Below are 24580 nucleotides of genomic sequence, written 5' to 3' on the forward strand. Positions count from 1 at the left end.
AATGCCATCAGTAAACAGTAAACTGGTAGCAGATTACATAGAAATATTTTCATTACCTGTTTTATTCAAGGTTGGCATTTTAGATTCATGCTAGGAAATACCCATTTATGACGTCTAAATGGGATCCTCTAGCAGAGAACTCCTTGGACATTTTGGGGGAAAAAACTGGTTTATTTTTATTTTCACAAGAGGTGAAAGAGAAAAAAGTTTATTTAACAGGAAACTTATTCACATTTACATATGGTTTTGGATGACAAGTCTCAAAGAGATTGATATCAGGAATTTTATTTCACTAAGATATAATTTATTTACTTTTTACCATGACAGGATACTTGAACCTGCACACCTCCAGGCTCTAAGCATCTGGAGGTCAGATGTCAGCCACAGTCCCCTATTGCCATTAGCAGGCAGACCCTTTTCCTGTATGCTTGTTTTAGGGTGAGGCAGCCCATGGTAGGGTGGAGAGCAACAACCAAAAAGTTGTCTGCCTTGGTTTTGTGACAGAGGCAAGTAAAGGCGCAGTCTGTGTAATTCCCCTTTTGGCCACATAAATCTTTCAAGAGAATAAGTGTTATAGGTCCCTATCAGGGCTTACCCAGTCAGTGCATCTTTGCTGTGCTCACTTAACCTGCACAATTATGAGTTCATGATTCTTCTGGACATCCTGATTCTGAATTTTTAGGAAGTAATAGCATCCAAATAGGTAAGGTAGAATTCAAATGAAGAAGTGAAAAGGAATTCATATTTGGACTAAGTGTATAGGACCCAGTTCTAACAGTCTTAATTTATACTCTTTCAATACAATTTTCTCTCTTTGACTCAGAAAACTACCATCCCCTCTCTCTTCATTCCTGACTTTTCTACCTCTGTGTAACTCTTCATCCTCTTGCCAACAGAGATTAATCATCCATTTTGTTGTGATAAAATACATATACTATGAAATAGATTGCCATAACTACTTTTAAGTGTACAGTTCAGTGGCATAACCTATATTCACATTGTCTTACAACCATCACTACCATCCATATCCAGAACTCTTTTTTATCTTGCAGAATTGAAACAGCCACCCCCATTCACCCCTCCCCCAGCCCACTAATCTACTACTGTATGAATTTTACTAGTCTAGGTACCTCATGTCCTTGGAATAGTAAAGCATCTACCCCTTGTGACACACTTATTTCACTTAGTATAATATCCTCAGGTTCCATCCATGTTGATATGTGTCAGCGTATTATGGGTGTGTATAAATATGTGTATATTAAAATTACATGCATATATGTGTATGTATGATTGTAATTTCTGTATGTTGTGATGTTTCAATGTCTTAAAAACCCTTTCTGGCTAGGAAGACACCGCCCTTCCCAGGATTAGTCAGTTCTTAGAGGCAGCAAAGGGCCAGCCAAGAATACGCCTTTGCCATGCGAACTGACCTGTCCAGAGCCATGACTCCTCTGTCTGGCCCCAAGCCCCAGGAGGCAATATTCTTCTGTCTTAGCCATCCCAGGGCCGGGCACCAGGCCACTAGAGATCACCCCTGTAGCCCAAAGCCCACAGGAATTATTCAAACTAGCCAATCCTAGCTGTTTACCAGGCCTGCTGTGCCTCTTAAGAAACCCCAGTTAAGGTCACAGCCTAACTGCCCCCCCACCATCACCACCATCTTGCCCTGTCTTCTTCCTCCTGACCAGCCTGATGTCTTTTCCACGTGGTCCTGTATGGCATCCTTCCTGCATCTAGGACCTGTGAGTATAATAAACTTTGTTTTTCTGCACCTCTTCTCTTGTGGACACACCTGACTAACCATCAGATAAAAGAATGCAAAACGGTCAGAAACCCCTTCCTTTCTAAAACTGAACAATACTCCACTTGTATATACTACATTTGGTTTACCCACTTATCCCTTATCCCTTCCTGAGTATGAGGGTTGCTTCTGCCTTTTGTTTATTGTGAATGATGCTGCTATGAACATGGGTGTACAAATAAATGTTTGAGTCCTTGCTATTAATTCCTTTAGGTAAATTCCCAGGAGTGGGATTGCTGGGTTATATGGTAATTCTATATTTAACTTATTGATGAACCGCCATACTTTTCAATTCACCATAGAAGCTGCATCATTTTGCATTCCCACCAGCAGTGTGCAAGGGTTCCAATTTTCCATTCTTGCAACATTTTTAACTTTCTGCTTTGTTGTAGTAGTAGCCATTATAATGGGAGTGAAATAGTATTTCATTATAGTTTTATTTTCATTTCCCTGGGGACAAATGATGTTGAGCATCTTTTCATGTGCTTATTGGTTATTTGTTTATGTTTTTTGGAGAAATGTCTAAGTACTTTGGTCATTTTAAAATCAGATTGTTTGCTTATTTGTTGTTGAGTTGTAGGAGTTATTTTTTATATTTTGTATATTGTCCACTTATCAGACATATGATTTGCAAATGTTTTTTCAGATTCCATGGATTGCCTTTCCATTTTGTTGATTGTGTCTTTTGATGCAAAGAAATTTATAATTTTGGTATAGTCCAATTCATTGATTTTTTTCTTTTGTTGCCCATGCTTTTGGTGTTATATCCACGAAATTATTGCCGAATCAGATATCATGAAACTTTCCTCTTTGTTTTCTTCCAAGAATGTTGTAATTTCAGGTCTTAATTTTAAGTCTTTGACCCTTTTTGAGTTAATTGTATATCATGTAAGGTAAGGGTCCAATTCCATTCTTTTGCATGTGGATATCCTGTTTGCCCAGCATCCTTTGTTGAAAAGACTGTCCTTTTCCCCATTGAATGGTCTTGGCACCCTAGTGACATCATTTGTCAGGGCTTAATCTCGAATCATTGAATTATAAATTTGAGCTGCCTGTCTCCTATTTACTTCCTGAGCCACTTTCCTAAATTCTCCTTTTACTTTAGCATGATGCTGATTAAAAGAGAATTTGCTTAAAACAGTTAATTTTCCCCTAGGTTTTGTGTGCACATGCATGTGTGTATATGTTTATTCCAAACTCTTATCTCTTAACACCTTCACTGCAATTGTGCTCACCACTCATTTGGCGCTTCCCACTTCAGGTTGTTAAGGCTTTATGTCTGTAAGCCCTTTTCATTTAATGAGAGTAAAAGCTCTGGAGGCCTCAAGTCTAATAAATATGTGAAACAACCAGAAAAGTCTCTTGCAAACAGTAGGTCCTCAGTCGTCTAACTTGACAAGTGTTTGGAGACCGAACACTTGCTAAATCCAATTAAGTTGAAGAAAGATGCTACTTGCTATTCCTAGTAGTTAGCAAAGCTCAATCTTATTGAAGAATAATCCTTTTATAAATGTAAGCACTTTATGCATAGTACATAGAAATGTGTTGGTCTGTTTTTCAAAATGCCAAAAGCTCTTTGAAGTTCATGTGACTCGGTAGTACTGACAGATGTTACAGTAGATGCCTCAAATTCATGATCATTGTCTTCATTTTCATGGGGGTGTGGGAAACATAGCTTAGGCTGCAGACTGCTGGATGCACAAGATGACAAGACGCTGTGAGCTCAGGAGTGCCACTCACTCAGTTCCAAAAGTAGAGTGCAGAAGTCCATTTCTGAATGATTTAGGTATTTCGCCAAACTGAAAGAAGCTCACTGAGATAATTGCAGATACAAACACTCTTGTTTCCATAGAAACAACCCCTTTTATGTGTAATGATTCAGGCGTCTTGATCATGTTCCTCTTGGGCAGAAATGTTCTGAGATTGGTACTGTCCTCCTCTCATTGTTGCTGAGAGCTGCAGAAAGGGAGCCTCCTTTCTTTTAGTGGACGCAGGCCCCTGATTCGGGGGTCAGCTGTCTGAGCAACCTCATTACTGGTCTCTGCCAAGGAAAGAGAAACTGGTTTTCTTTAAGGCAAAATGAGCCAATTTGATGTCTGATGCACAATGTTAGATATTATAATTTCTCAGTATATACATTTTATGACCTTATAATTGAAACCATAATTCCTTCACTTACTAAAGTGCTATTCTTTTTTGAGTTGTAGAATTTTAATTTTGTGATATGTGTGTATATTTCCTTAAGTTATAACAACAATGTCTCTTTAAGTCTTAAAAATAACAATAAATCAATATTGCTTATTCTTTGGTGTACATGCTCTCCAGACATTTGCAAGGGTAGATAGGTGGCCAGGTTATGGATAAGTAATCTGCACTGTCCCTGAGCTACTCATCACTGGGCTTTGGCTTCATAGAAAACTTTGATATTAAGTAACTTAGGCAATGTCTTATATTTTATCTTTTTATATTTTCTTTACCATACGATTAGCTTAACAAATATTAGATTATCTTTATAGTCATCTATGATTTTCAACTTGCAGTATATAAATGTCCTGTTTTTCTAGACTTATTAAATGCATGTAAGAATTTCTCTTCCTTTGAGAATTTTTTTTTTATTAAGGTATCATTGATATGCAATCTTATGCTCAGGCTTCACATGAGCAACATTGTGGTTACTATATTCTCTCCTGTTATCAAGTCCCCACCACGCACCATTTCAGTCACTGTCCATCAGCATAGTAAGATGCTGTAGAGTCACTACTTGCCTTCCTTCCCTGTGTCTCCCTCTATTATGTGTGCTAATTATAATGCCCCTTAATCCCCTTCTCCCTCCCTTCCCCACCCACCCTCCCCAACCCCTTTCCCTTTGGTAACCACTAGTCTATTCTTGGTTTCTGTGAGTCTGCTATTGTTTTGTTCCTTCAGTATTTGCTTTGTTGTTATACTCTACAGATGAGTGAAATTATTTGGTACTTGTCCTTCTCCACCTGGCTTATTTCACCCATGTCGTTGCAAATGGTTGTTTCTTCTTATGGCTGAATAGTATTCCATTGTGTATATGTAACACATCTTTATCCTTTTGTCTACTGGAGGACACCTAGGTTGCTTCCATGTTTTGGCTATTGTAAATAGTGCTGCAATAAACATAGGGGTGCATATGTCTTTTTGAATCTGTGATCCTGTTTAGTTAGGATAAATTCCTAGGAGTGGAATTCCTGGGTCAAATGGTATTTCTCTTTTTAGTTTTTCGAGGAACCTCCATATTGCTTTCCACAATGGTTGAACTAATTTATATTCCTGCCAGCAGTGCAGGAGACTTCCCCTTTCTCCACATCCTCTCTGACATTTGTTGTTTCTTGTCTTTTGGATGTTGGCCATCCTAACTGGTTTGAGTTGATATTGCATTGTGGTTTTAATTTGCATTTCCCTAATGATTAGTGATATGGAGCATCCTTTCATGTGCTTGTTGGCCATCTGAATTTCTTCTTTGGAGAAGTGTCTGTCCAGATCCTCTGCCCATTTTTAATTGGGTTATTTGCTTTTTGGGTGTTGAGGCGTGAGAGTTTCTTTATATATTTTGGATATCAACCCCTTATGGGATATGTCATTTCTGAACATATTCTCCCATACTGTAGGATGCCTTTTTTATTTTATTTTTTTTCTGATGGTGTCTTTGCTGTACAGAAGCTTTTCAGTTTGATGTAGTACCACTTGTTCATTTTTGCTTTTGTTTCCCTTCCCAAGCAGATATGTTCATGAAAAAGTTGCTCATGTTTATTATATTCAAGAGATTTCTGCCTATGTTTTCTTCTAAGAGATTTATGGTTTCATGACTTACATTCAGGTCTTTGATCCATTTCGAGTTTACCTTTATGTATGGAGTTAGACAGTAATCCAGTTTCATTCTCTTACATGTAGCTGTCCAGTTTTGCCAACACCAGTTGTTGAAGAGGCTGTCCTTTCTCCATTGTATATCCATGGTTCCTTTATCATATATTAATTGGCCATATATGTGTGGGTTTATATCTGGGCTGTCTATTCTGTTCCATTGATCTATGGGTCTGTTCTTGCGCTAGTACCAAATTGTTTTCATTACTGTGGCTTTGTAGTAGAGTTAGAAGTTGGGGAGCATAATTCCCTTCACTTTATTCTTCCTTCTAAGGATTGTTTGGGATCTTTCATGATTCCATATGAACTTCAGAATTGTTTGTTCTAGTTCGTTGAAAAATGCTATCAGTATTTTGATAGTAATTGCATTGAATCTGTAGATTGCTTTAGGCAGGATGACCATTTTGACAATATTAATCTTCCTACCCAAGAGGAGGGGATGTATTTCCATTTACTAGTGTCCTCTTTAATTTCTCTCAAGAGTGTCTTGTAGTTTTCAGGGTATAGGTCTTTCACTTATTCCTAGGAATTTTATTCTTTTTGATGCAATTGTGAATGTAACTGTTTTCCTTATTTCTCTTTCTGGTAGTTCACCATTAGTATATAGGAAAGCAACAGATTTCTGTGTATTAATTTTGTATCCTACAACTTTGCTCAACTCAGATAGTAGTTCTAGTAGTTTTGGAGTAGATTCCTCAGGGTTTTTTATGTACAATATCATGTCATCTGCAAACGGTGACAGTTTAACTTCTTCTCTACCAATCTGGATGCCTTGTATTTCTTTGTTTTGTCTGATTGCCATGGCTAGGACCTCCAAGTACTATGTTGAGTAAAAGTGGGGAGAATGGATATCTCTGTCTTATTCCCGATCTTAGAGGAAAAGCTTTCAGCTTCTCGCTGTTAAGTATGATGTTGGCTGTGGGTTTATCATATATGGCCTTTATTATGTTGAGGTACTTGCCCTCTATACCCATTTTATTGAGAGTTTTTATCATGAATGGTTGTTGAATTTTGTCAAATGCCTTTTAAGCATTATGGAAATGATCATGTGGTTTTTGTCCTCCTTTTTGTTTATGTGGTGGATGATGTTGATGAACTTTAAAATGTTGTACCATCCTTGCATCCCTGGAATGAATCCCACTTGATCATGATGGATGATCTTTTTGATGTATTTTTTAATTCTTTTTGCTAATATTTTGTTGAGCCTTTTTGCGTCTATGTCCATCAGACTTATTGGTCTGTAATTTTCTTTTTTTGTGGTATCTTTTTTTGGTTTTGGTGTTAGAGTGATGCTGGCCTTATAGAATGAATTTGGAAGTATTCCCTCCTCTTCTGCTTTTTGGAAAACTTTAAGGAGGATTGGTGTTAGGTCTCTAAATGTTTGATAAAATTCAGCAGTGAAGTCATTTTGTCTGTGAGTTCTGTTCTTGGGTAGTTTTTTGATTACTGATACAATTTCATCGCTGATAATTGGTCTGCACTGATTTTCTGTTTCTTCCTTGGTCAGTCTTGGAAGGTTGTATTTTTCTAGAAAGTTGTCCATTTCTTCTAGGTTATCCAATTTTTTAACATATAATTTTTTGTAGTATTCTCTCATAATTCTTTGTATTTCTGTGATGTCTGTAGTGATTTTTCCTTTCTTATTTCTGATTGTGTTTATGTGTGTAGACTCTCTTTTTCTCTTGATAAGTATGGCTAGAGGCTTACTTTTTTGTTAATATTCTCAAAGAACCACCTCTTGGTTTTGTTAATTCTTTCTATTGTTTTATTCTTCTCAATTTTATTTATTTATTCTCTGATCTTTATTATGTCCCTCCTTGTACTGACTGTGCTTCATTTGTTCTTCTTTTTCCAGTTTTATTTATTGTGACTTTAGACTCTTCATTTGGGATTGTTCTTCCTTCTTAAAATAGGCCTGGATTGCTATGTACTTTCCTCTTAGAACTGCCTTCACTGCTTCCCACGGAAGTTGGGGCCTTGCGCTGTTGTTTTCACTTGTCTCTGTATATTGCTTGATCTCTGTTTTAATTTGGTCATTGATCCATTGACTATTTAGGAGCATGTTGTTAAGTCTCCATGTGTTTCTGAGCTTTTTGTTTGCTTTGTACAATTAATTTCTAGTTTCATACCTTTGTGATCTGAGAAGTTAGTTGGTACAGTTTCAATATTCCTTTGAGAATTTTAAAGAGAAAGATGAGCAAGGTTTGAGTCGAAGGTACAAAACAAGTCCCAAAGAAAACCCACAGCTTTCCAACAAATCCTTAAGATGTTAATGCATGAGTTAAAGGAAGTTGAATAGTCTTTCTGTTGGTCTTTCCTGAGCAAAATATTAACACACATGTATTTTTTTCTCCACAGTAAAACCAACTGTAATTGATGTTGACATCTATGTTAACAGCATTGGTCCCGTGTCATCAATAAACATGGTAAGAACCTATTTTCTTTTGTGATCTCTTGGTCTTTGCGTCAGTTTGTTGCAACATTATTGTTGTGGGTTTCTGGTTGAGATTTATCATGCAGATTTAAAATTCAGTATTGACTTATTAAATCTGTACCATTTATTGGTAGTTTAAATGTTGAAAAGTGGGGTAAAAACGAAGAAGTAGTACTTATGACATGAGCAGTGAGATGCTGCTGTATGATTAAAAGTATCTCATGCCCACCATCTCCACACATGTATTTACCATCTGGGAATTTTAAGGTGCGATTATTTGCAGTTATGTATTCATTCGTTCTATCTGAGCTCATTCATATTAAGGATGAATGTAAGTGACAGTTTTCTGACTTCTAGTTCATTTTTTTCAACAACTGAGAGACTTGCCTTTTGTTGCATCTCAGGAGAGGTTATAAAATTACCCAGCTTATACTTCTGTCTTCAGTTTGAACTTTGAGAGTAAATAAATTGCCCTTTTAATTTTTTTTAACAAGAATGTATAGGATCAAGTATTTTATTTCCCTGATTTGGGTATTTTCACAGACTTATAAGCATCAGAAACTCCAGAAGTAACTGTTTGCAATGTAAAGGAAGGCCTGCCCTGTATAAAGTGCTTAGCTGCTAGGAAAGTGTTGGAGTGTTAGAATATGTTAGTGTAAAAGTGCTATGTGTGCCTCCTCAAGGGAATGAGTAAAATTATTCCAAGATCAAACCCTTGCACGTGTAGACCCAGGACAGCAGGGACTCTTGTACGCTGGCAGACAGCTCTGTGCTTTATTGCTGCGCATTGGCCCCTGGATTTGGGGTAAGGTTGAGGGGTAGGGTGTGCATTGCCAAAATGCTGATTTAAATGCTCTCCTTTTGTTGCAGTGTCTGTGGATGGAAATAACCTTCCAGAATTAGTAGCAAAATTATTTCTTTTCATTGCCAGATATTAAAATTGTTCATCCTTTCTCTGATAAGATAAAGGTTCCATGTAGGGGTAAAATTATATTTATGGGTGACTCACTTTAAAAAATGCCCCACGCCTTCCATAGGCTGGAGGTGGAGACTAGCAAAGAGGTGAAGTGAATAAAAGTGAACCAGTGGGCTGCACATTGTGACAGGTAAATTGTGAAGGTAACATTCCCTTTCCCTGATAAACCACTATTCAGATGACTGCATAGAGTAATCGCTTCCTTGTTTATTTGTATCTTATTCTGGAGTTTTATTTTCTAACTCTAAAAAAGAAGTGCCTCCATAGATATATAGTTACAACACTCTTTTAGGAGCAGATGCTTGCATTTATGTATGGAGGGATTTTCATGAACTCCTATAACTTTGAGATCTTTGTGTCCACGATTGAGCTTTGCTATTGGAATTGATAGAAAGTCCTGACTAAAAATCACAGGCTGCAGAGGAGGAAGCTAAGAGACAGCCACCCACAGGGTGATAAGGACTTGCCGGTGGCAGGCATCCCCCCTACCCCCTTGTGAAAGCTAGCAGCAATTGAAATGGATTTCTCTGGTGAGGTCTTCTCAATCTGAAACGGGTTTGATCGGCAGGAGTCTGCCAGCGTGGGACAGCGTGGGAGGGTACATCGCAAAAGGCAGGTTGATAGGGCGTGTGACCCGACTGGGGAACAAGACTGACATGAGACTGACATGCTGTTTGAATGCCACAGGGGAGGGTGCGGCTGCCGGGGCCTAAGGCCTGGAAGATGACGTGTCTGGCTGCATCCATCAGTGGACTCCAGATGCACCTTGGCATTTGGGAGCTGTGCAGCCTGACTTTGATCTGATGTGGGTGCAGGGTCAGATTTCATGAGATTAGTTCAAATACAGTAAGAGCTCTAGTGAGACTCATTTCCTTCCTTTAACAGAAAAATGAAAACAAAATACGTAACACAGAGCTGGCATTATGATTTAAGATCGTTATTTGAAATCATTACCTCTAACCCCTTCATCGAGGGGTAAGGTATGATCTCAGTCAAAATGGTCTGAGGCAATGGAAGACGTCCCTTACCTGAGAAAAATCCATGAGCCTCAGTTTCATGTGTGTCCTGAGGCGTATGCAGCACATTATTAATGCTAGGTCTTTAACCGCTAGGATTGAGTAGGAAGCTTTTCCAATTAAGCCCTTATTTTAAAAAATGCCCTGAGTATCTTGAAAATTCATTTGGTCCAATTGTTTTTCTTCCTAGGCTATATCTCCACTGCAGTGTACTTGTAAATGTTGGTTATCTTTATTTTGTGAAACGACAGCAGCTATCTAGGCAACCGTGGGCAACTGAATGATAGGAGATGCGTTGTTCTGGAAATAGAGGCATATTTATTGTCTATTCTCAGCAGAGCTGGCCATCTAGGCTGTTCCCATATCTGATTCCAACTTAACTGGGCTAAGCAAAGCATAGATGTAGGCAGGGCTTTCTTAAAAAATATATCTAGGTCTACATAAACTCACCTATATTTAAATACTTAATTCTTAAGTTCTCTAGGGTGAATTTCTCTATCTCCGTGTTTTCAGCGAACTTTTGACATTCAACTGCTGAGTGTCATGCACTGTGCTGATGCTGGTGGGTCAAAGGTGAATGAAGGCCCATTTCCTGCTCTGAGAGTTGCTGGTCCAGATCCATAAACAAACCAACGGTAGAGGGGCCAGAACAAAGACAGATTCAATGCCCAGCAACCCAGCAGAGGGAATATCCAGCAGTCCCAAGGGAGACTTCAGAAACCTCATGAGGCAGGGGCTTCCAAGTTGCTATTTTTCAGAAGGTTCCCCTAACCCCAGTGCCCCCACATGCACTGGCCACGTCAGGCACCAGTCAGTGAACCTACGCTGACACACATCATCATGTGCTTAAGCCCAAAGTTTTTGTGTATGCACTATTACACTGTCATGCAGAAGAGTTTCACTGCCCTAAATGTGCTCTCTGAGCAGCTGCTTCATAAAGGATGAGTATTTTTAACCTTTGCACTCTGAACACTTTGCTTAGAAGTCAAAGTGATATAAAAGGGCTTCTTCTCACATTGCTGAATACATTACATCCACCCTGGGAAACCAACCGCAATTTCAAAAGGATGTAAAGTTCTTCAAAGGGGACCTCATGAAAAATAAAAGCAATTTAAAAGAAGAGCTGACGGTGTAAGCGAGGATTGGGGATTGAGTCAGCAATAATAGTAATAAAAAGAATATGAGGGAGACCAAAATAATCAAAGAGTATATTATGGAAACAATGCACAATCTAGAGATGTGTGAGGATTTCAGGATGTAAATTTTTGTTGGGGTTTTGACCATAAAGCTAAAGCCTGATAAAGTTTTGACTCTTTTCCCAAATACTCATTTAGCAGTCAAGGAGGGAGAGAAAACAACAACTTCCCCCTCCTCTCCCTCTGACTTTTTCTGCTTCTTTTACTGATATTATTAATACTGAATATCCAGTTTCAGACATTCTCCCTGATAAATGAAAATGAAGTTGCATTTCAATATATTACTTAACAGGTTTATTTTCATTGTCTTGTTTACCTAGTTGTTGAGGAGCTTGGAAGTGGTTGAGATGGGTTGAGGAGAATCCCTCTTTTTTTATAAAGCTTTAATCACATCTTCTGTCTTTGCTGTTACAACCTGTCTAAATGTGCAGAAATCCTCATAGAAATTGCTCATAGTTTGTTTCAGGACCATGGCAACGCCATACAGGAGAGCTTATAAGTTTTATTTTTGAGACTGTTCACTGTAAGCAGCCTTTTAGGAAAGGAACAAAGAACACTAGTGCTTTGATATTGATTCTGTGCTCTTGATCTAATCTCCTTTGATCTTCACAAGATCATGGTGGGGAAGATATTGCCCTTTCCCAGTTATTTATGATGAGTCTGCTAAGGCTCACGGAGATGGGACCACAGAGCGACTGTTGCGCCTGTGACCCACTGCATTCCTGCTGTCAGTGTAAGGATGCAGTGGGGGCGTCTGTGGGGTTACAGATTTAACTTGGAACTTGAGGTGGAAAAGGCTGAGGGTAATTCTAGTGCGAGGATCATTTTCCTTTTTGAGAAAAAACATTAAATTAATAGACTTTAGTTTCTAGAGCAGTTAATTTTTTTCCCCAGCTTTGTAGAGATATAGTGGACATAGAACATTGTGTAAGCTTCAGGTGTGCAGCATGTTGATTGGATAGGCATACTGGATGTATATGGTGAGATGATCACCACAATGCGGTTAGTCAACACCTACATCACCCCACATTGTGACCTTTTAATTTTTTTGTGGTGAGAACTTTGAAGACCTACTCTCTTAGCAACTTTCAAATGTATAGTACAATGTTTCCTATAATCACCATGCAGTAGATTAGGCCCCCAGAACTTACTAAAGGAAGTGTGCACCCTTTGACCAGCATCTCTCCATCCCGCAGCCTGGAAACCACCACTTTACTCTCTTTTTCTATGGTTTCAGATTTTCAGATTCCACAAGTACGATTATGCGGTATTTGTCTTTCTCTGTCACATATCATACACCATAATTTTAAATTTGTAGAAAAATTGGGCAGATATCACAGAGAGTTGCCATATACCTACACACACACACACACACACACACACACACACTTTCTCATGTTATAAACATCTTGCATTAGAGTGGTAAGTGTTACAATTAGTGAATGAGTATTGATACACTATTATGAACTAAAGTCCGTAGTTCACATTAGGGCTGCCCTTTGGTGGTATACATTCTGTGGCTTTTTCACAAATGTATGATCACATGTATCCACTAGGGTTGTATCATTTGGAGTATTTTTCACTGCCCTAAAAATCCTCTATGCTCTACCTATTCATCCTTACCTTCTAAGCCCTGTAACTACTGATGTTTTGATCTTTTTACTCTCTCTGTAGTTTTGCCTTTTTCAGAAAGTCAACCCTGTAGCATGTAGCCTTTTAAGACTGGCTTCTTTTCCTGTTTTTAAAGATCTGCTACTAAGTCATCTGAGGAAATCCAGGACATGCAGTGGTTGAGTCACTGTGACGTGACTAATAGTGGTTGTGACTGTAAGCTACCCACAGTTAAGGGGGTGGCTGTGTGGTCTGTGGGACAGGTTAAACATCACCAGAAGCGTGGGCCGATCAGCCTCGCAGTGGTGTCTGTGAACTTCAACCCTGCTTCTCTTGCTTTTGGCTGATGTTTTAAGAGGTAAAGTCAAGCCCAAGAGGGGAGGTAGGGAAATTCCACTCCAAAAAAGGTCCAGCATACTGGAGGATGCCCGTGATTCCTTCATAAACTTCTCTGAAGGCATCTAAGCTCAGAAAAGGCCAAAGGCAAAGAGGGCTGCAGCACATGGTGCCACACTCATTTTGGTTTTCTTTATATTTATCCTGCTTAAGTTGCGTGATGGCATTTGCATCTGTCATTTGATAGAGGCTCTTGAAAAATGTTCTCATTGGTTTTTGAAAAATGTCCATTTTTAAAAAATGCTACTGCACTGTTCTCTCTCTCGTTTCACATTCTAGGACTCCAGTCTAATGGATGCTGAGCGTTTCTCCCACATCACATTTGCCCCTTATGCTGTGGTCTTCTTTCTGTCTCCCCACTTTCTGTGCTTCTGTTCAGCAAGAACCTTCCAACTTACTGTTCAGCACAGATTCCCTCCTCACCTGTGTCTAGTGACCTGCCAAAGCCATCTGTTGAGTCCCTAATTTTAGTTGCTCTTTTTTTTTTATTTCTAAAATTCTAATTGGATGGTTTCTAATAGATGTCAGTCCTCTGAAATCCTCCATCCTGTGATCTATTTCCTGGAACACATCAGTCATTCAGCGTGGCTGGTAGCTGCAGTGTCTGGCCATCCATGCTGCCATTCCTATTGCCTGTGCTGGTGGCTTGGCCGTGTTTTTCTGGTATGCCTGGTGATTTTGATTGCGTACTGAAATTTGCAGAGGCTTCAGGACGTGCTCCTTGTCACACATCCGGAGGTCAGCCGGGGCTGGCTGTCATCTCCTGAGGCTCAGCTGGGCCCTGGTTTGGTCCCCCACCACCCCAGGCTTGAGGATGGCGCCCCGGGAGTCCCAGCCAAGGGCATGGAATGCTAACCAGTGGCACTCCAAAAAGGTTGCTCTAATGGTTTTGTTTCTGGCACCATAAAATGGATGAATCTTCTGCTTTTACTTTTAAGTCATTTTTATAACTGCTTTTTAACCTCTTCTCTATGCAGCTTAGTCAGTCAGTGCACTGAGGGAAAACCAGCATTTGGCTCACTCCCCCCCCACCATCCGTTTTCCCTGAAGTTTCGGCTCTTCCGGTAAGGGCCCCTGAGCTGCACCACGCTCCCGGTTTGCCCCCAGCTCTTCATGCTTCCCAGGCTGTCTCCCCGCCTGGCTTCTCCATGCCCTGCACCACCCCTCCAGGAGAGATCTGCTGGGCAGGAGGGGGCGTGTGGGCAGGGTGGTCGGCCGTGGTGAGCCCACCTCCTCAGTTTTGGGCTCCTTTGAATAGACTCTTTAAATGTGCATTTTATCTAGCTTTTCTGTTTGTTCTTAGTGAGAGTGTTGGTCCATGACAAGCTATCCCATCATAGCCATGCATCTTTGGTTTGAGATTTTAAGTTTAGATGTTTTGATAGCTAATAGTAAGGAAGTAATTTGGGCCAAGAGTACAGCCCTAATGAAGCTTTACTGTGGGATTCTTGCCCCTGCTTTAGGACTGTCTCCAAATGCTTTCAGATTAGTGAAGAGGAGGGAGTCCGCCAGAGGCCACTGTGTCCAGGGTTTACCTATAAATGACTCTGAGGGAAACTAAAGGAAGTGAATGATGTATTTCTTTTAGCAATGCCAGCCTTGGACAAATACAGTGCTTGTCTGTTACTGAGTGTCTAATAGGATGGTCTTATGTGTAGTTTTACTATTCTTTTAAGAAATGAAAAATAACACTTTTACACATAAATCTTGTGTGTTTGAGATTTGCTTCATCACTAGACAGAAAGCCCTTTCCAAGCTAACATCAGTAGAAACAATGATTATATCTAAAATATATATATTATTAAGTAAATCAATAAAGTACAATTGGAAGAGCCATACAGTATAAATGAGAATGATTTCTGAAACTTAAAAATGTATCGATCCCCAAGAGTGAAAAAGAAGATGACATGTAAAGGCTTTTTAAGCCTGAGATCCACGAGCCCCAGTCTAAAAGCAGGTGACTCGGAGTCTCTGAGGCCAACACCTGCAGTCGTTTTGATCCCCCTGCAGTTCAGTGCAGAGGCCCCGATAAGGTTTTGTAAAATGAGTGAGTGAATAAAATTTGTATCCTCTGCCTCTTCACATACACACCTGTTCGTATATATTTCTGTGTGAGCACATACATATCCTGCACACCCACATACTTTGCCGTGTCTTTAGGTCACAGTTTCAGTAGTTAACAGATCCACTTTACTCTCTAATAATATTATACCTAACAGCTTTTCAGTGCTTCCATAGTTGCAAGAATTTAACCCAGACAGTGAATCTCTGCAGGTGGTTAACATCATCTCCCAGGCTCTTGGCTAATGGAGCTGAGGTTTAGGACACTTAGGTCACATCTCAAAGGCCCGTCCATGTGCGAGATGATAGACCACCACTCACACTTTACAAGTAAAAGGGAATCAGTATGAGCTGTGCCAAGAGGCATGTTGTAAATGTAAAGCCAATGTATTTCAAACTTGTACAGCATGTCTTCTTTTCTTTGTCTTCCTGTGTCTTGGAACTTTCCACCATTTTTATTCAAAATGTCACTAGACATGCTGCTGGGTAAGATGGGACTTTCATATCCATTGTGTGAATGCATGTGAACTTTTCAGCGAGTTAAGAATACTGAGATATCTGTGATAATAATAAAGCATCTGTTCTTTTTTAACAATGATTTTGCACAGTAATCCTCCAACTGTATGAATAGCTTTTTATTTTTCTTTTCATCTTAAAGTTTTCCATTTCGGTTGGATATTTCACAACTGATATCCCTCATTCTTTACAATATGGACTACATTATGTACCTTGGAATAAAGAGCGGCTTCTTTATGTTGCATATAAAAGCCATTTTCTGAAGGAGTATTAGATCGGGTCATCGTGTTAGAGGGTCTGAAGGAAGTCTCCCTGTGTGTGGCCGTGGTGAGACCCCACAGCCTCTCACAGGCCCAGCTGGCCGGGAGACAGGGAGCCATTTACAGTCTGCTTCACTCTGCTGTGTACCTGGGGTGGGTTTGAGGCGTGGAAGGACAGCTGTGTCATGCTGTGTGTCTCTACACATAGAGAGGTGCCATTTCTGCCTCCTAAGGGTGGTTGGTCTCATGCATCTTTCCAAGAAATCCCGCTGGGAGCACTGGGAAGCACCGTGGTGGGGGCTGGAGAGATTGAGTTAGGGAGAAAAGTTAGGGTCATTGTCGAAGTCCATGGTGAGAAGTGGTGAGTCCTGGGCCAGAAGAGCGGTGTTGGGGCTAGAGGTGGGTATGCATTTGAGAAATAGAACATCCCAGATGTGGCGATGACTGCGTGGAGGCTTTAAGGAATGGGAAAAGTCAATGGCACAGAATAAAAATCCCATAAATATTCTGAGCACCTGCTCTTGTCAAATGCTGAGGACAAAGGGTGACAAGAACAGATAAGACTATGGTGTTTATACAACTTCAATTCCTGGGGCATAAAACACTGAACACATATGAACACTATTATTTCAGTTTGTGGCCAAATCCAGGAAGAATTTAAACATGTGGTTGGGACCACACAGGGTTTCCTTTCATGAGTGTGGAGGGAGCTTAGATATGAGAGCTCAGCATGCCAGCTCAGGGGGGGGCTTTGGTGAGGTGTTTGGACTTTATTAGAGGTTCAGGAGGAAACCTATGAAAGATACCAAACAGGTGAATTATGTATCTCACCTTTCAAAAAGAATGCTGGACTGCAAAGGTCTGAAAGGCCATCCATACCCCAGTTCCCTGCCTGGTTCCCTGGAGGCAGCTGATGGCATTAGCAGATCCTGTCCGTGAGGCCTGTCACAGCTTGGACTGTGTTCTCCCTTTCCCCAGCAAGCTCAAATTTGTACTTGGAGATTTTCCCCCAGTATATTAGAATGTGGCATTATTGGGAAATAGAGTTCCTGCAGGTGTAATAAGATAAGTTAAAATGATGTCATGGTGGAGTAGGGTGGGCCCTAATCCAGTAAAACTGCTGTCCTTATAAAAAGGCAAAATCTGGAGACAGACACACACACAAGGAGAATACCTTGTGTGTGTAGAGGAAGGTGAAGATCTACAAGCCGAAGATGGCCAGCAGGCACCCCGAAGCCAGGGGAGGCCGGGGATGGACTCTGCCTGATGGCCCTCGGACGGCACGAGCCCTGTTGGCATCTTGATGTTGGGTTCCAGCCTCCAGAGCTGTGACACAATACATTTCCGCGGTGTGAGTCACCCGGTCTTTGATGCTTCACCATGGCATCTCTAGCGAACCAGCATGAGGCTCGTCCCATATTTTGCAAGTTCTGGTCATTCATAAGAGTTTGTCCCTTCCCGTGTGACACACTGACTTGCTGCTGGCCAAGGAGTTCACCCACCACCCTCCCCCCTCTCTCAGGACCCAGTGTCACAGCAGGGCTGCCTGACAGGTCCGTGGGGTGGCTGTAGCATCCCTCTGTACAGCTGCCCTCCTTGTTAGGTCTGTTTCATACTGTGTCCTTGTCCCAGAAAGTCTGATGAGTCCGGGGTCAACATTCCACGGGAGACCACCCACACAGAGTAAGTGGAGGTGGGATTGCACCTGGCTGGGGCACAAGGCGCAACCCCAGGCTGAGAGAGATTCAGCTGGAGGGAGAATATCAGTCTCCCCATAGGTGCACCCAGTGTGTCAGCCCCTCCTGACCAGTAGACCCAACTTCATGTTGTGAGAGAGACCAGCAGGTGCATGAACCCCAAGTCAGGGTGAGCTCCCTGCATCACAGAAGCCCCGTGGCTGTGGTGGCCGGGCCCCTCCACATGGTTGTTCACCTGCCTTCAGCTCCATCTCCCCCTTGGGACTCAGAGTCCCAGGGGCATGGATGTGTGTTTCTCCCAGCCCCGACGTGACGCAGATGCATGACTCAGAGCAGACTGCAGCCAGTGAGTGGGCGGGGTGCACGATGGAGGAAGGGATGAAGCAGTCTGGGAAGCAGCTTAACCACATGGGGAGTGGGTGCAGTATTTAAGCATGTGGATTTCAGAGGGTGGGACCTGCAGCACTTTCACTAACAAATTTGGACAATGCCAGGCAGAGAACACTAAATGCCTGTGTTGACAGGAAGTGCACACTTTTATCCTGGGAACTTATGTTTGAGAGGCCCAGAGCCATAGGCTGCTTTCTCATCTCTGTGCTTCTCACAGTAGCTACTACCAGGATGATGCTGGGCATGTGTGTGTGAATACATGTGTGTATTTACAAACAGATAGGTATGTATGGGCCTAGCCTTGTGAACGAGTTGGAAGGAATCAGTTGCACCCACAATAGAGAAGAGAGTGAGAAGAAATGGGTGGGTTCATCTGGGGTTCTGTCCAGATGCCATTCAAGTCAGTTCAAACTACAGTTGGCCCTTGACGAACAGGAGGTTAGGGATGCTGACATCTGCACAGTCAAAAATCCAATCTGTGGATAACTTTTTAAATTTATTTTTATTTTTATTTTGGTGTCATTAATCTACAATTACATGAAGAACATTATGTTTACTAGGCTCCACCCTTCACCAAGTCCCCCCCACATACCCCTTCACAGTCACTGTCCATCAACATAGTAAGATGCTGTAAAATCACTACTTGTCTTCTCTGTGTTGCACAGCGCTCCCTGTGCCCCCCACACTATACATGCTAATCGTAATGCCCACTTTCTTTTTTCCCGCCCTTATCCCTCCCTTCCCACCCATCCTCCCCAGTCCCTTTCCCTTTGGTAACTGTTAGTCCATTCTAGGGTTCTGTGCTTCTGCTGCTGTTTTGTTCCTTCAGTTTTCTTTTGTTCTTATACTACACATATGAGTGAAATCATTTGGTAATTGTCTTTCTCCACCTGGCTTATTTCACTGAGCATAATACCCTCTAGCTCCATCCATGTTGTTGCAAATGGTAGGCTTTCTTTTCTTCTTATGGCTGAATAGTATTCCATTGTGTATATGTACCACATCTTCTTTATCCATTCATCTGCTGATGGACATTTAGGTTGCTTCCCTATCTTGGCTATTGTAAATAGTGCAGCGATAAACATAGGGGTGCATCTGTCTTTTTCAAACTGGAGTGCTGCAATCTTAGGGTAAATTCCTAGAAGTGGAATTCCTGGGTCAAATGGTATTTCTATTTTGAGCATTTTGAGGAACCTCCATACTGCTTTCCACAATGGTTGAACTAATTTACATTCCCACCAGCAGCGTAGGAGGGTTCCCCTTTCTCCACAACCTCGCCAACATTTGTTGTTGTTTGTCTTTTGGATGGTAGCCATCCTTACTCGTGTGAGATGATATCTCATTGTGTTTTTAATTTGCATTTCTCTGATGACAAGCGATATGGAGCATCTTTTCATGTGTCTGTTGGCCATCTGAATTTCTTCTTTAGAGAACTGTCTATTCAGCTCGTCTGCCCATTTTTTAATTGGGTTATTTGCTTTTTGATTGTTGAGGTGTGTGAGCTCTTTATATATTTTGGACATCAAGCCTTTATTGGATCTGTCATTTATGAATATATTCTCCCATACTGTAGGATACCTTTTTGTTCTATTGATGGCGTCCTTTGCTGTACAGAAGCTTTTCAGCTTGATATAGTCCCATTTGTTCATTTTTGCTTTTGTTTCCCTTGCCCAGGGAGATATGCTCAAGAAGAGGTCACTCATGTTTATGTCTAAGATTTTTGCCTATGTTTTTTTCTGAGAGTTTTATGGTTTCATGACTTACATTCACGTCTTTGATCCATTTCAAATTTACTTTTGTCTATGGGGTTAGACAGTGATCCAGTTTCATTCTCTTACATGTAGCTGTCCAGTTTTGCCAGCACCATCTGTTGAAGAGACTGTCATTTTCCCATTGTATGTCCATGGCCCCTTTATCGAATATTAGTTGACCGTATATGTTTGGGTGAATGTCTGGAGTCTCTATTCTGTTCCACTGGTCTGTGGCGCTGTTGTGCCAGTACCAAATTCTCTTGATTACTGTGGCTTTGTAGTAGAGCTTGAAGTTGGGGAGCGAGATCCCCCCCACTTCATTCTTCCTTCTCAGGATTGCTTTGGCTATTCGGGGTCTTTGGCGGTTCCATATGAATTTTTGAACTCTTTGTTCCAGTTCATTGAAGACTGCTGTTGATAATTTGATAGGATTGCATCAAATCTGTATATTGCTTTGGGCAGGATGGCCATTTTGACAATATTAATTCTTCCTAGCCAGGAGGATGGGATGAGTTTCCATTTGTTAGTGACCTCTTTAATTTCTCTTAAGAGTGTCTTGTAGTTTTCAGGGTATAGGTCTTTCACTTCCTTGGTTAGGTTTATTCCTAGGTATTTTATTCTTTCTGATGCAATTGTGAATGGAATTTTTTTCCTGATTTCTCTTTCTATTAGTTCATTGTTAGTGTATAGGAAAGCCACAGATTTCTGTGTGTTAATTTTGTATCCTGCAACTTTGCTGAATTCCGATATTAGTTCTAGTAATTTTGGTGTGGAGTCTTTAGGGTTTTTTATGTACAATATCATGTCATCTGCAAATAGTGACAGTTTGACTTCTTCTTTACCAATCTGGATTCCTTGTATTTCCTTGTTTTGTCTGATTGCCATGGCTAGGACCTCCAGTACAATGTTGAATAACAGTGGGGAGAGTGGTCATCCCTGTCTTGTTCCCGATCTTAGAGGAAAAGCTTTCAGCTTCTCGCTATTAAGTATGATGTTAGCTGTGGTTTTATCATATATGGCCTTTATTATGTTGAGGTACTTGCCCTCTATGCCCATTTTGTTGAGAGTTTTTATCATGAATGGATGTTGAATTTTGTCACATGCTTTTTCAGCCTCTATGGAGATAATCATGTGGTTTTTGTCCTTCTTTTTGTTGATGTGGTGGATGATGTTGATGGATTTTCGAATGTTGTACCATCCTTGCATCCCTGGTATGAATACCACTTGGTCATGGTGTATGATCCTCTTGATGTATTTTTGAATTTGGTTTGCTAATATTTTGTTGAGTATTTTTGCATCTATGTTTATCAGGGATATTGGTCTGTAGTTTTCTTTTTTGGTGGGATCTTTGCCTGGTTTTGGTATTAGGGTGATGTTGGCTTCATAGAATGAGTTTGGGCCATGGATAACTTTTGACTCCAAAAATACTTAATTACTAGTAGCCTTCTGTTGACCAGAAGGCTTAGTGATAACGTAACATACTTTTTGTGTTATATGTACTATATGCTCTATTCTTTTAATAAAGTAAGATAAAGAAAATGATTTTCCAAATTCTGGCAAATCTCCACAATTTTTCCAACATATTTATTGAAAAAATTTCATGTATAAGTAAAAACCACACAGTTTAAACCCATGTAGCTCAAGGGGCACCCGCGTAGAATGATTTAGGTTTCTGGAAAAGATGCCAGAATTCAAAACCATGTCAGTTAAAAGCCATTTCCCTAAAGCCACAGTGCTATAACTGGGGATCATTTCCCTACCAAAGCGTCTGATGCTCCAACAACTTCTTTTCCATGAAAATGAACACAACCATTATTTCAAATCAACTGTCATGGCAGTGCTTATGCTGTGCAGCCGTCAATTTCCTGAAGTGCCCAGGGAGCACCCGGTGTATGTCAGGGTGCCTCTCTCCACCACGGTGTTCTATACCAGGGGCTCAGTGCTCCCCAAACTAGACATCCACTTGTAGCAAAGGAGTGTGATGAGGAAAGGTTATGGACCCTTATGAGACCCTCTTCTGGGCAGCCCTGGTCCCAGTGCAATGTGCTCATTACTGGCGGGCATGGTGCGATGCCATTGTGCCCCTCTTCCTTGGAGCTGACTGCCCTCGACCCTCCAGCTTCTGCCAGTCCCTGAGGTAGAGTGGGCAGCATAGCCTGGACAGCAGAAGTTGCATGAAACCTGCTTGTAACTTTCCCCCTTTGGGAAGGACCCCTGTGCCTCCCCCAGTCAGGGGTGTAAGTGATGCTGAGGAGCCATTCGGGTGTGCTCCAGATTTCACTCTCCAGAGGGCAGAGCAGAGGTATACAGGGGGCAGAAATGTCAGAGCTATGTCTAGAGGAAGGGGGAAAGGTACACTAGTTTATCTTCCTTATTCAGGAAGAATGAGGAGATGAGCAAGAGAGGTGGCCTTTGGAGAAGATGCCAGACTTCCCTCTGTGCTCCCAGGACCGGCTGTCCATGGAGAAAGCCTTGTTCATGTGGAGGCATCAGTGATTCCCTCCCTCCCGTGCAGCCCTGCTGCCACAGCCTCTGGGGCCCCCTTTCTCCAAGCCCTTAGTCCTTGTCCAGCCTTGCCCCAGCAGAGGGTCCTCGCAGGCTCAGCCTCCTCCTGCCCTGACTGCTCTCCTCTGCCCCCTTCGAGCTTTGCTCCCTTAGCTATTTTGTTTATTTGCATCTCTAACATTTTGTGCTCTCTATTCAGGCTCACTTCATGTTTTGCCTGAGCTACTTTATAGTCTCCTAATTGGCTTTACTGTGTGAAACATCCTGTCTCTCCCATACGGCCCTCACTCAGCTGCCCTGGCTGTCTTCCTGGAGGTGGGTCTCAGTTCACTGCTCCTCTGCTCAGGAAGAACCACCTTGTGTGGGTCCCAGGTGCCTGCAGAGGAAGCGTCCTAAGCCTGCCCCAAAGGTTTTCCATGACTTGCCTCCAGCCACATCCTGCCCCCCTATATGCCTGCTCTCAGAAATGGGATGCCTGGGGCATGCTGACGCCCCAGATTCCCTTTCCTGTCCCACGCCTCTGCTCACCCTACTGCTCTCCTGGAATGACAACCCAGTTTTTATTTCTATGAAGATTACATTCACTTTTGAGAGCTCACATCAATGTCTTCCCACACTCCAGAAGACACCCACCAAAGGGAAGCGCCACCAGCATTCAGCTGATCCCTTTCTTTAGCTACTGTTGCAAGAAAACAGTAGCAACAAAGTGCTCAGTTGTGTCACCCATGTCATCCATCTCCACGTTCCATACAGTGTATATGACATGTTATATGTATATGCTACATGTAAAGGGCTTCCGGAGGTCAGGGCCCAGAAACTGCACTTTCTGTGTGTCCTGCTGTGATTTCCCACAGTTTTGTGCACACACAGGAGGATCAGTAAGAGTCTACAGTTTTGTGAAAAGTGTAATAAACATTAAGAGTTAATTCTACTCTGAAATCAAAGAGAAGTTGTTTATTTTAAATGCACGTGTCCTACTCTTCACCAGTCCTGATTCTAGGATCCTGAGGAAGTTTGCCAATGTGAACACAAAGCCAATATCAATGATATTTGATAAATTATGGAAGGTAAGACAGCTGCACGACGATGGGTAAAAATTGCCATGCTTTTCCAAAAGGAGAGAAAGCTTAATAAAGGACATCAAAGTTTGGTGACTTGCTGACGTTTCTCAGGTCATTTCTGCAGCTGCTCTGTAATGGATGGATGAGGACGTGGTGGTCTCCAGGGGCCAGCGTGGTCTCTCCAATTATCCCCTTTTGGGAATGAAAATACTTAGTAGGAGCTGAACCACAAGGCATATTATAGACCCATGGGATTCTTGAGTTGAATACAGAGGGAGGCACAGGAGGGCGGGTGACCCTCGACTTTAAGCAAGGCCCGCTGTTTAATTGTGCATTTTGTCTGTCAGAAAGGCATAGATTTTTTCTTTTGTCAACTATTTACAGCCTTTTGCCAGGCAGAGCCATGTTTCTGAGGCCTTTTTTGAAATAATCACCAGACCTCGTAGGCGTGCAGGGGTGCCGGCTGACCTTCGCACACACCTCGTGGGGGGCTGCCGTTCGTGAGGACATTGGTGGTCTAAGGACGCTGCCATCGAGGCCTAAACCTCCCCTGTAACCGCAGTGTGGAGGCCCCTACACCTGTGTAGCCACTCACCAAGGGAACCCGCTTGTTGTTCCGTCCCCCCGGGAAGTCCTTCCTCCTTCGGACGCCGTCCTAGCTTTCCCGGCTGTCCTCCCTTTGTCCGGCTCGGCTTCCCTCCCCGTGCCTCCACCACGCCTCTGCCTGGCGCTGTGGCTGCCCACTGGCCGTGGCCCTGCCCCTGGGTCGGCTTGCCCCACACGGCTGCACAGTACGGCACAGCCTGTCGGGACGAGGTGCGGGTCTGGACCGGGGTGCCGCCGACCCACTGCCGCTCGCTGCGTACGCCACCGCCGGGCTCCGGAGACACACCCTAGTCTGCCCGAACTGCACTGCCCCCTGTTTCTCTGACCACCAGTGCGAAATTCCGTGAGAGGACAGAACGGGAACAAGACAAATGCTGGGACAGGCAGGTTGCACGCTCGCCCTGGCTGGGCAGGG

The 24580-nt window shown here is 42.1% G+C and overlaps 1 protein-coding gene across 3 annotated transcripts in view; it reads left to right on the top strand.

The window, feature by feature from the left end:
- GABRG3 (gamma-aminobutyric acid type A receptor subunit gamma3) overlaps positions 1–24580 on the top strand; it is a 602876-nt gene that overhangs the window by 41073 nt on the left and 537223 nt on the right. For all 3 annotated transcript variants that reach the window (XM_073227090.1, XM_037016602.2, XM_037016603.2), the window contains exon 3: positions 8048–8115. In XM_073227090.1, coding sequence (XP_073083191.1) covers positions 8048–8115 — 68 coding nt within the window. The remainder of the gene's footprint in view (positions 1–8047; positions 8116–24580) is intronic.

Source organism: Manis javanica, chromosome 18 (assembly GCF_040802235.1).
Source record: "Manis javanica isolate MJ-LG chromosome 18, MJ_LKY, whole genome shotgun sequence".
NCBI classification, from domain to species: domain Eukaryota; kingdom Metazoa; phylum Chordata; class Mammalia; order Pholidota; family Manidae; genus Manis; species Manis javanica.